Below are 13,864 nucleotides of genomic sequence, written 5' to 3'. Positions count from 1 at the left end.
GCAATATAATATTTATGCATAAATAAGTAATCTCACCTCGTCTATATTTGTAGCCGTTAAATGATATTATTATTATATTAACGATAATTCTGTAAAGACCGCAGACATATTACGTGAAATAATTCATAATATCATATAACAGCAACGACAATAAAACGTTTGCGTCTGTTTTCCCTATATAATAATATATTATATTATTATTATACACGCACGAGACACACCTACCTGTTGTTATATATACAGGACGTACCTATATGTATAATATCATTACATATTATATCATAATATATAATAATGTGTGATTTAGATCTAGACGACCTTATTAGTGGGGGTTTGGGGGTGGCTAAAGGGCAAGTATATAAGATGTCACATATATATATAATATCGATTCCATCGATTTTCTTTAGGTATCGGCGGGCGAACCGTACCTGTTTGGCGGTATCGTCGACGAATCCTTTGGCCGTCGTCGACACTTGGTCGACAATCGGGTTCAACTGCTTGACGCCATCAGCCAGCGCCGTGTTGATTTGCGCCGACACGTCGCCTGTGATCGGCTGTAGCTTCTTGGCCAGATCCTGCGCCAACGGGTTGATCTTGTCATGCACCGCTTGGTCAAGGGCTGGTTTCAGCTCGGCGGCTGTCTTGTCCACCAGCGTCTTGGCCTCGGACGCTACCTGGCCGACGGTCGACTGTTGTTCCGGGGCGGCGGCAACAGGGGCGGGTGCCGGTGCGGCGGGTGTCTCCTAATCATCACAATATTGGTCCAAAATTGTATATTTCAGAGGCCCCGGCAAAATGTTTATATAGTTTATGCGCAATGCTCATTTATATAGGAAAGTAATAACAATTGATATCGTATAATAAACCAAAATTATTAATATTCACAGTGAAACCTATCACATATAACGGACAAATAGCGGACATCTCCGAATAGCGGACACCATTTCCGAAAGTGTCCGGTATATTATAGGTCTCACTGTATTATAAGTTTGAGGGAGACGAGGCGCTGCACGACATCGCGAACTGCACTAGCGTTGACTTCCGTAATCATCCCGATCGTCATGTAATCTACGATAAGTATATTATATATGAGAAGACCTCCAAAAGATTCTTTTTTTTTGGAAAACCGAGTTAACGATTGTACTTTAGACACTATATGTATCAAAGACGTTTCCCCTCGCCGGGCGAACGATTTTTTTTTTTTCAAAAAAATAATATAACGTCATCGCCCGAAAAAAACACGCCTGCATTAGTGGTGGGTATGAATGGGAAAAAGTCAAAAATATATTATATTATACAATATTTTTTTTTTGTTGGTATATATAGGTAATTCCATTGGGATCACTCGCTCGGAAATGTAAGACGACTATTTGTGTACGGAGAACCTTGGCAGATAAACATATTAATTTACGGGTCGCGGACAAAGGGTGCATTAAAAGCACGAGAAATGATTTTCGTTATTCAATGGTGGGGTAAGCTTTATAGGGGGCTAGGGGGGCGGTTTTCCGGCACTGCGGAAAATGCTGGATTTATGTGTGGTGGGGCTGTGGTGAAAAACATGGGCGAGGGAGGAAACGCCCAAATACTAGCTGCAGGTATAGGTGTGATGATATTATACCACAAATGGTATCGAAAGTATATCTGGTTTCCCGATTAACATAATAATATATTATATTTTATTATACATAAACGTGAACACAATATTAAATACATCGAATACGGCTGTCATATATGTACAATTTAATGTGAAAATGGTATTTTAAGACTGATTACATAACGTGAGAACACGCACAGTGATTCACGATTTGGCCGTCCGTCATCGTATGACAATAATCATATGGCACGACACGCCGAAATGTTTTACACTCATACAATATTCGCTTTAGACCGTGTAGGAGGGGTTATAGATGACCGATTCATAGTGTTTTGATCATTGGAGCGCTAAAAAATAATATTTATATTATATAATATATGACGACGCGTTCTATATTATGGTGAGCAAACACGAAACTCGTGCAGGACTCCTTTGACGAATTCAATTCAATTCAGTTGGAAAAATTTTTGACACTTGGGTGCCTACGTGATGGTCGTTTTAAAGACACGCGAGCGCGAAGTACAACTGCCGGAATATAGGTAATAATGTGGAGACACTGCAGTGGCACGAATAGGATTTTTAACTTTATGTAATATATGTATGTAATATGTATATATATGTTATATACCCAAAATAAATATATACGTTGTTGTAAAGTGGGAAAGACATAGCAAATTATCTCAACACTACCTATATATAAAACGTTATAGTTCTCTGCAAGGTCAAGACTATTATAATGTACATGGCATACCAAATATTACGATACCGGGTGATCCGTTTAACGTGAAACACTATCATTATTTCAAAAACTAGAAACGTTTTTGTACATTTTTTTCACTTGATTTTAAATGGTTAAAAAACAACATTTTTCTAAAAAATAAATATTTTTATTACTATTACTATTATTTGGTATCGTTATAATTTTTCAAATGTTTAATTTTTTTATGAACACATGTATTTTTCAATTCCTTTCTCTAAAACAGAATTGTTTGGTGTACTTTGATATATAAAAACAGAATTTCGTCATTTTATGGTTTATAATTATTTAAAGCCTTAAATTGTATAGTCATGTTATATGCAAGTGGAGTGGTACAGAGGCACTGCAAAATTTTGATCCACTTATCTGCTTATCTTAACTTTAAATGCCTATAATAAGGAATAAAATAAACTACTCATCCGAAATTTAATTTGTATAGATCAAAGTTGGTACTCCAAATAATATTCTGCTTAAGAATATGAAATTAAAAATGTATGATGTCATACAAAAGAGTAAAATACTTTTAAAAAAATAATAACAATAAAAAATAGTAAAAATATAATCATTTTCCTAAAATGTTGTTTTTCAACGACTTAATAATATAGGGAAGACAAATATTTTAAAAACATTTTTGCTTTCTGAAATAAGGAGTGTCGTTAAATGTATCATACAGTATATAGCAGTTTATGTCCATATGTCCGCTTTATTGTAGGAGGATGAAAAAATCGTGGGCAGTAGTGGCCCCCTTACTACATTATACTAAGCGACACTTCACACACTAAAACATAAGAGTAGGAGGCATATAGGTACACCGTAAACGTATATTGTAATAGGTACGCGACGGAATTATTATAAGTTCATACAGCGTAAAATTGTTACTCCGCCTTATTACTACAACTTTTTTCTATTACTTTAGCATATTATACAACGTAGTCATTCTATTTTCGGTACCTGTTGTTGACATGACTCGATCGTAGGTGCATATATCTATATATTTGATTTGCCAAGTACAGACGTATTCGGTGTATTCAACATGCGACACGATAAATATCAATATAATGTATACACACTCGATTACTTCATATTATTCATATTAATTTATTATAGATTGCCAATACAACTAATTATGTTGTTATTGTTCTGCAGGGTGAAGAACAGCTGTTTAAAAATAGTTACCTATCGCAGCAGTATCCTTACCATATACAATATAACATGGTAGGTACTTAACTGTTGTATGATTTTCTAAATCAATATTATGATATTCTTAATATTATGTCGCCAAAAACAAAATATATAGAACAAAATTAAAAATAATAATCATATTTTTACTTTTGACCTGATTCGAGCATACAATTGAAATAATCGAGTGATATTTTATTACCATATAATATAATATATATAGGTACAAAACTGTATAAGTTATCCTATAGGTATGTGTATACAGCTGGTGCAGTTCGGGCGTCGTTTTGTATTATTTTTACAATAACAATAAATACTATAATAACACTCAATAAATTACCCATTACCGTTTGCATGCAACATTATAAAAGCGTGCATCAATAATAATGCATGAATCTATGATTTGTAACGATTATATTTTAATGCTAAATGTTAACCTTTATTCTCTTAATTGGTTAGATAATTTAAAATAAAAGTTAAACAATTTTTAAACATATTGGTATTTGATAAAAGGTGATATAAACGATTTAAAGGTCTCCTGTAATTTTAAACAAAGGTCAAAAGGTCTTTGGATATTCGCAATTATACGAGTAATAAATAAAGTCTGGCAGAATCCATTTATTTTTATTTACTCTTTAATAATAAATTGATTAATTAGTATTTAAATACTTTATCAATAATAAATGTCCATATATTATATAGGTACCTAATCAATAATCATTATCTATGAATAAAGTATTTAGAATTAATGTTTGATGTTTTATTTATATTCATATATTGGAGATGGTTAAATACTTCAATGGATTATATGTATAACATTGCAAATTTTCGTTTCGATAAATTTACCTTACAGGTTTTATTTTTTTTAATCTGGATTAATTACATTAGTATGAACGTTTATATTATGATTGATAATATTTTTGAATCCAAAGATATATTATTTATATTTAACATTTGGCTAGGTATTGTTTTATGATTTTTTAAAATATCTTTTGTACATTATTACTTATAATTTATTATATTTAGGTATATTAAATTCATACTATATACAAGGTGGGTATTTTTTTCAACGTATAATGTATTTAGACGTATAGAACACATTAACTCTGATATAATTACTAACTATAAATCACTAATAAGTGCATCATAAAACTACATAAATTTATATAAAACATAAAAACAGACGATAATATATATTATTATATAATATTGACTAATAAAGAGAACAATTTTATTATATTTCTACGATTTTATTATGTTAACGAAAACACTCCACTGAAGGCAGTATAAAAGTTTTGAAATATTTGTGTTATCTGTATAGTTATACCTACATATTTATTTAAATATTACGCTCGCGTTATATTGTCATTTGTCGGTATTCCTTTCGTCAAACTCTGTAAATTATTTATACTACACTACATCGATAACAAATGACCGAATTCCAGCTTAAACAATGTTAAATTAATGCACACCATCACGCGATTCGGTGGTCATTTAAACGGACGAATCGTCGAGCATAATAACCTTGGGAAGCCGGGAAATAATGCATGGCGAAAATAAAAAATAAAATAGGACACCATAATGATATAGGTAGCATTAGTCTAACCCGCATTCCGTGTATCGATCATACGTCACGATAGTATTGTTCGAATCTAAAATTCCACGCGATTTAGGGAACAGGCAACACACCCTATGCGCATATACTTTTATACCTACACGACTATATTATTATATACATAGCTACATATTATTATTATTATTATTATTATTATTATTACTTTTATTATAAATCTACGAAACGTAATATTAACCAGAAGCCACTACTGTTTTTATTGTATTGTATTTTATATAATATTCTACTATATTACATAGGGTTGCTACCATTTTAGCGTCCCGAAATATTCGTGCCCCGTCTTTTTTAATACCAACCAAAATTTACTATTTTCAAGCTGTTTCAAGTATTTGATTCTCCGAACAACAATCGGTTCTGTGGTATTATTGTGATCGGTATCTGAGCAATAATGAGTGATATATAAAATTATATTAATTACCTATATGCTGTATCTTGTTTATGGGTTTATATAGGTATTATTATATTATACTCATTATACAAGGTGGTATCACCAGCTTACCCCCATTTTTTCGTTTAGTAATAAATGAACTCAAATTCTAATAGTTTTAAGTATGATAGTATAGAAAGACGGTCATTTTTCTTGATGAAGTTTTTATCGTCACTGCTTAAATGGTTTAAAAAATCTTTGTATCTGAAAATATTATGGTCTTTGAGCTAACTAAAGAATTTGAATTTGAATTATACCTACTAAAGAATAAAAGGAAGGTAAGTACCTATGCTTGGTAGATCACCCTGTAATTTATTAGCTACATATTATTATGAATAGTTTTTTTATGACAAATGTTTTATTTTTTATCCTTGTCCAAGTTTTAATATTATTATGGTTTTCCTTTAAACCAATATAAGTACCTTTCATTTAATTTGAATGACAACATTATTTTACTCACTAAGCTCCTGCCCAACAAATAAGAAAACAAAATTTAGCTTTTTCTATTTTATAATTAAGGGCTAGTTATCATATATATTATATTTTATAGCCGTTCACATTGTAGTAAGCGGTCGTGCGATTGGACATTGGATGGGAAAAGGCAATTTTTAATTGTATGATAAAATTCGAATGGATTATTTAATGAAAAATAATGATGATCACGTATTATTGCTTATATGGCAAACAATTTTGCTGTCTGTTGTATGAGAATTTATATTTATATAATATTATGAGTAATTAAATAATTAGGCCATTAGGTTAGTATATTTTATAGTGATTAATGATTATCTATACGTCTTTGACACTTTATTTATAACGAGCGATCAGAGAAAAATTATTAATGAATAAATCAAATAAACTTGCATAATATTCTGTACAATATAACATATGCGTTTTGAAATTAATAGAGTTATTATAATTTATAGGCATCATTATTACAATATTACTTATAAATATCACAACTTTTATTATTTCATTAGGTTATTGAATTTCTGGGAAATATAAATTGCAGTGAGATTATGATAATATACGATGTTATCACTGATTTATATAAAATGTACATTTATTCAAATATAAATAACAATAAAAAGTAGGTAATAATATTATGACAAAAAAAAAACAAAACAAACAAACAAAACCCTTTAAAACATTTTTACCACCTTTATACGTTTGGGCTTTCGTAGGTACAAAAGTACAAGACATTAAAATAATAAGCTTGTTTGTATAATATTATAGGATAATGTTTTTTTTTGATTCTATATGAGCAGAGTATTATATTTTAGATATTATACAGAAAATAAACACAATAAAATGTATCGTTCTTGGCAGTTCGGTTACATATTATAGATTCAACCATTATTGATTTCAAATCCGTACCGTGTTAATGTGCTTATTGTATTACACAGTTAGAGACCCGATCAACAAACTAAAAAATAACAAACATTTAAACAAACAATCTACGAAGCAAAGTGCAAGTTATTCGGGGACAGTGGTGTGTTAATGCGTGTTAGTGTGCGTGTATTGTATCTATGTGTCGTTTTTGCAGTACAATTATTATACTACTACTTACTCGCGTTTATATGTGGACATTCCCCACGTCACAAATTTAAAATATTAGGGTGTACATCCAATTTTTTCTACAATTCTCAATAATTTCGATATATTCAAACAATGCAAATGTCACTCTCTCACACGTCACACACTCCTACAATTATAGTAACTTTGCTATTATACGACTTTCCTGTAATACAAATATTGTTTAGATATCGGTTAGAAGGGTTTCAACTTTCAATTACTCATTTAACACTTGCAATCAGAACTCACGAGTAGCTTAAAATACGCAATATAATATTTTATCTGTATTCAGAGCTAAAACGAAATTCTATACGTGAAGGAACGATCGGTGTTTTTTAATTCCTTTCAACTTATTATAGAAACCAAATTGCATTCGTTGTACCACCACAATGTTATTTGAACTCGTATTTGAAAAAAATTGGATGTTTACTGTTACGAACAGTGTTAGATCAGGTTTAAATTTATTATGAACCATTGATATATTTAAAAGAAAAACTGAATTATAACAGCGATGAAAACCATTACATTTTTATCATAATAATATGGGCAAATATATAAGTCTTGAAAAATTTCTAGTATAGGTAATTTGTAAAATAAAAGAAAAATTATAATTTATATTGAAACTATGACAGATACGAAATAAACTTATATTTGACCCAAAACGAAGGACTGCTGGAATGACGTTAATAGTCGTTGAAAGTGATTATTTCATAATACTGCAGCACCACTTTATTTCCGAATAATCGATAGGTACTTGTAAATAAAAACCATGATCCGAGATATTTTCGTTTCGACATTTCCTCTTCGGATCGCGTTTTTTTCAAACCTATGTACATTGTTATTGTCAGAGGGTGTGTTTCGGTAGTTGGGGAGGTGGTTGTTAACTCATACCTTGGGCACCACTCTGCCGAATATCACTCCCGTGACTTTTGTCGTCTGGTTGAGAACAGTCGTGGCCAGAGGTACGAACTTGGTCGCTAACAAAAGGGCCATCTTCGAAGCAGCGAGACTTCCGCTAAGCATGCCGTTCATACCGTTGGTCATACCACCCATTGCACTGGTCATACCACCCATTGCACTGGACATCCCTCCGGCTATAACGCCTAGCGTGTTAACCATCCCTTGCGCCGTACTTACCATTCCATTAGTAGTGCCTTGAATCATACTGGAGACTCCTTTCACCGTACTGGCTACTCCCTTTATCGTACTTTTGACTCCCTGCACAGTGTGGGTCACTCCATCGGCCGCTTCGTGGACTTTATCAGTCACTTGGTGGGCTTTATCCCCTACCGAATGCGCTACCTTACCGACAACCGAATCGTCTAATTTATGCGTCACCGCACTTGCTGCGCCTTCTAATTTGTGTACCGAACCCTCGATATTACTCTAAAATATTACATGGAATCAAACACACGTGCACACAAGCAAGATTGCAATTAAAACATTTAACTTGGTTATATATAGGTATACATTATTGTATTATTGTTATATGCGAGTTTTATACTTTAAGACACCGACAAACATGTTAACAACATTTAAAATTTAAACACACAACACTGCAAGATTTCTTACGGGTATTTGTGTAGCTATGGCACTTCTAACCGTATTTCCGATCAGCGAACCAAAATCAAGGCCCGCGTGACTACCACCAGACTATAACAGTATACAATTTAAAATTATATACGTATAATATAATAATGTTTAGATACAATTTCGAAATTTCGTTCGCAATCAAACCATAAAATGATTATAATATGATTTATGAATAATAAATGCTAATAAGTATAGTAAATAACGTAACGAAACCGATAATAGTATTATACAAATATACAATAATTGTAAATACTCGTGATAATAAATTTAAATTATTTAAAAAAAAAAAATTAAATAACACACTCTCAATAAAATAATAAATACAGACATTCAGTGTAAGTCTTATAGCATACAGATTGCTAGTACTTAAAGTTTAAACAATTACTAAACTCTTCCCATACGGGTAATTTACAGTGTTATCATATTATATATTAAACAATATAAAAGTATGTTTTTTACTAACAAAACTAAGATTTTAATTTTAATAGATTTCTTAAGAATAACTATAATATGCATATGAAATATTTTTAAAGGAATTCCTAACAAGATGTTATTTTAATTAAATATTACTAATATAATATAAAATACCATAATAATAAACACTAGCCATTAATCACTAATCAAACACATTTTAACTTGTAAAACATATTTGTTCGGTCTCTTCGTAAAAACTCGTATACAATTTCATTAAATTTTGTTTCTATATTATACTGACCTCCATTTTACTAGCAACATGACCAATTGAATTCTTAATTCCACCTAATAAACCACCACCACCAATATTGTGTTTAGAAGTCTACAAAAAAATTATAATAATTACAGAAAAAGCCATATGACACGGTTTAAGACCAATTATTTTTTAATATAAAAGTATAAAATATTGATATTAAAATAATCGTGCACAATAGTTAAAATAATATGCAAAATAAATATGAATGTTGCGTTTATAAGCTCCGGGTGTAATAAAAAAAAAAGGTTTCCGCTATTAGCTATTTTATAGGCTCAGCTAGCAATATATCATAAAGCCCGTAAGCCCGTCTAATACCTCCTGTAAGGCACTATCAGCAAGTTTCTCGACCTCCTGGTCAAAACCGTCCACAGCTGCCTTTTTCGCCTCTTCTGCGGCGCTCACAGCTTTGCCTTCTGCTTCGTTGAGCGTGTTAGATAAGAACTCACCGGTTTCTTTGACCTAAGGATTTCATAGTCAACGCAAATGTGTATGATATATGTATATACTTTGTATCACTTCGCCACAGCATTGTTTGTAAAGAACAATATTATACAGTACAACGATACGATGAAATAATAATGATTTTATTATTATTATTATGATTTATTTATGTATTTTATATAGCTTATCCAAAATGGTTACGTATCAAGATAAATAGTCAATATGTATATACATATCAAATCATAAAATAGGTATAACAATTATAGAAATAAATTTTTATATTAAAAGCCACCACAATAAAACATACCATACCTATATCTATCTTACAAATTAATAGGCTTTGATGCTCCCAATATTGAACTTACATACCAATATTAAATTATATTAATTTCAACAAAACATTTTAAGAGAACTTTACCTATACATAATTATTCGTAATGGTTTACTTTGTTCTATTGATATTACGAATTTCTAATTAAGTCAATTAAAATATCTAAATTAACTAGGTACTAGGTAGGACGTAGGTGTATGTTTTTTTTTATGTAAATGTGCATAATAACAAAAATTGTTGATGTTTAAGACTAAAACATTAATAAGTTGACCTGTCCTACAAATTCCACTGATCTTTCCACGAACGCCTTGAGTATCATACATGCACTCAGTAGTTTTACGAAATCATATATGATACTCAGTTTTTTTTAGTGTTTCTGGCGTGGGAAATTCCCAAGATATAAATAAAAAAAAATGTTGAGTATCATATATGATACTCAAGACGAAATTGGCAAGTATAAGTAAAATATTAAGGGCAATAGTGGAAAGTTTTGAGTGTATTACATATAATACTCAAGGCAGTCAACTTGGTTGCATTCTTCTATAATTTAATATTTTAATGTAATATTACAAGTCCCGACTATAAATGTATATGAACTAGCTAATTGCGAAGCACAAAAATCAATTTGAATGTGAGATGACTATACATAATAAAATACACCATGAATGGATATTATATAATGTATATTGTATATTGTATATATATTGCATACTATTATATCAACATAATTCGTTTACCAATTATTATAAGCCAGTAAGCCGTATATACTATACAGGAATGTTCAGATGAAAGGGGATACACAACAGCTTTACCTCAGGCTTTCGATTAAGCTTCACGATGACGACCCAAAAATGTTTCACCCATCGTAAAATAAACTAATAATAAAATTGTTTGAAATTTATATTGAAATTATTTATCAACCGTAATTTTTTTCTTTCGCATATGTTAAATTCGTAAAATGTATAAAATATTCCATGACTTTTTATGAAGAACTTTTTTAATCCATTAAATTGTATTAAGTTAAAAAAATATAACAATATAATAATTCAAATTAAAACTGAATTTTGAAAATTTAGTTTAAATTGAAAATGTTTAAAAATCCACACATTTATCTATTAACTCTATCACATTTACCCTATTGCTTACGTATAAACCTTATATTCAACATCACAGTTTACGTCCCCACCAAACCTCTGAACAACCCTGTTCGTATATCTTTTAAATCACTTAAAATTAACTAAATATATAAAAAATGGTAAGTGTCGAAGATGCTTTTAATTAAAAACTAAATGACGTATTTTAAAATTTAAATAAAGTTATTAGTTCACATTAAAACTATAAACGATGAAATAATGTGTTAGTGTTTAAAAATATTTAGGTACCTATAATATGTTTTTTTTTACATACATACGTATATTGATTATTGACATTATTTTGGAGCTAGTACCTATAATCTGTGTTCATAACAATGAAGTTTATCCCACGAAAATACAGGTTTTTTTTATGAAGTTTATCATATAGTTTAACAAAAGTTGTTATGCAAATTTAACAAAGATTTTGGATATAGGATATATTACAACGTATTAACTTGTCAGTTTTTGCATCGCATTATTTTCTCATTTTTATTTACACCTTTTTTTGTTTTTTCGACCAAGATTTATGACGCATCATAAAACACAATTTGTTCTATATTTGCATAAGAATTAAACAATATATCTAATTGTAAATTTCAATGAAACTTATTAAGTATTAAGAGGACGCTACCCGTGCATTTGTTTTCTCCGTCTTACACACTATTACGACATAACAAATTTTCGTTCACTAGTTTCAATAGTATGCTGTTATTTTTGATATTAGAGTAATTTAACCTATTATAACATTCTTAGATAATACAATTATCTGTGCTTAAGTGTTGGCTTTTATTCGATATTTTAATTTTCAAGCAAGATATGAGCATTTTTAATTTTTGATATTTCACATACACATTTCTTACTTGAAAATGAAAATATTGAAAAATCGCTAACACTTCAGCACAGATAATATTCTAACCTAAAAGTATGATAATAGGTTAATTCACTCTGATATTAAAACTAACAACACACTATTGAAAATAGTGTACGGAAATTTGCCATGTCGTGCGTGTGTAAGACGGAGACAGAAAATGCATGGGTAGCGTCCTCTTAATTTTCAAAAATGAAATAGAGGTAAATACGAACTATATAAGTGTTGATTTAACAAATATTTTACAGCAAAATATTTTGTTCTACAGATTTACTTCATAAAATGAGCTATATTATCTAAAGACAAACAAATATAGTATATTATGATTTTAATGACACACATATATTTGATACACATGAAATATTATAAATTTTATTCGAGTATTCAGATTACACAACTGAAATAACTGCAAATAATAAACCTACAGGAACTTAACTATTTGATATAATGCAGTTACTTATTGTTTTAGATTCTGAACGAAGTGATGAATGTATTGATTTTACAATGATGTGTGTTTTTTTTTTTTTTTTTTTTTTTTTTTTTTTTTTTTTTTTTGTGTCTGACGACAACTTTTGGAGCAGTAAAAATGCTTCGATTTTCAAAAGTTGTACCTTTTCTGAAAGGAAAGTGAATCTAGTTGGTACTTTGGGGGGTCAAAAGTGAAAATTTCCCAATAATTTTCAAAAGCGGCAGGAAAAACCTTAAAAAAATAACGGAAAAACGCGAATTTTTACGCAAAACCAATTTTTGACGAAAACGAAAACTTAATTTTACTGTAACTCAAAAAATAATTATTGTAAGCACTTGAAATTTGCAACAGATGTTTATATTAGCGTTGTCTATACAGGGTTAAATTTTCAAAGTGTTTCGACTTTTTTTGAGCTATTTATAGACAAATGAAATTTTCAATTTTTCTAAGTATTTTTTTTTAAAATAACGATAAAAAATTTTTGGTTGGATAGAAAACTTTGAAAATTTAATACAAGGTTTCTTATAAGTTGTTCTCACAGTGATAAAAAAAAATCCAAAATCGTTAGTCACAATTTTTTTTTATAAGTGCTTAAAGTTTAAATTTATACGAAATATGTCAAAATTGCGAAAATTTGCAAGTAATTTAGTGGTAGAAAAATCGTAAAAATTTTTTCTTTTATAACTAAGTTTTTAAAATTTGGTACAAGGTTCTCCATAAGTTTTTCTTTAAAAATAATATATCCTAGACTGACAAATCATCTCCGTTCAGAATCGTTTTTCGTATACAATGATATAATATCATTGGATTCAAATTTAATTCCATCCATTACAGTAACCCACTTGTAACCTACTGTACAGCAGAGCGACATCCACGACTTACCCGCCTTTTTTATATGTAATTTCGTCTAAATTTGAACTTAAAATGAGTATAAAAATAAACTGTGCTTATGTATTTCTTAGAATTTTTGGTAACAGAATTAAATATTTACGTAGAATCTTGTTTTAAATTTTCAATCCTTCGATATAAAAGTTGAACATTTTATAAATTTTTAAATACAAAATATTATTCAATTTTAAATTTGGTAAATTTTGTCAAGATTTTAACTTCAAATGCTTATAAAAATAAATTGTG

The 13,864-nt window shown here is 29.7% G+C and overlaps 1 protein-coding gene across 14 annotated transcripts in view; it reads right to left on the bottom strand.

The window, feature by feature from the left end:
* Positions 1-13,864, bottom strand: part of LOC100160889 (uncharacterized) — a 35,366-nt gene that overhangs the window by 17,554 nt on the left and 3,948 nt on the right. For 4 of the 14 annotated variants that reach the window (XR_003839344.1, XR_003839345.1, XM_029488885.1 and 1 more), the window contains exons 3-6: positions 9,804-9,947; positions 9,474-9,554; positions 8,303-8,551; positions 429-743 (exon numbers count right to left, since the gene is read on the bottom strand). Coding sequence is in view for 8 of the 14 variants with exons in the window: in XM_029488885.1 (XP_029344745.1) it covers positions 429-743; positions 8,303-8,551; positions 9,474-9,554; positions 9,804-9,947 (789 nt within the window). In the remaining 6 variants the exon portion in view is untranslated. 14 annotated transcript variants of the gene reach the window in all.

This window comes from Acyrthosiphon pisum, chromosome A2, assembly GCF_005508785.2.
Source record: "Acyrthosiphon pisum isolate AL4f chromosome A2, pea_aphid_22Mar2018_4r6ur, whole genome shotgun sequence".
Classification (NCBI taxonomy): domain Eukaryota; kingdom Metazoa; phylum Arthropoda; class Insecta; order Hemiptera; family Aphididae; genus Acyrthosiphon; species Acyrthosiphon pisum.
The sequence above is the reverse complement of the archived record's forward strand: the minus strand, read 5'-3'. Positions and strand labels throughout refer to the sequence as shown.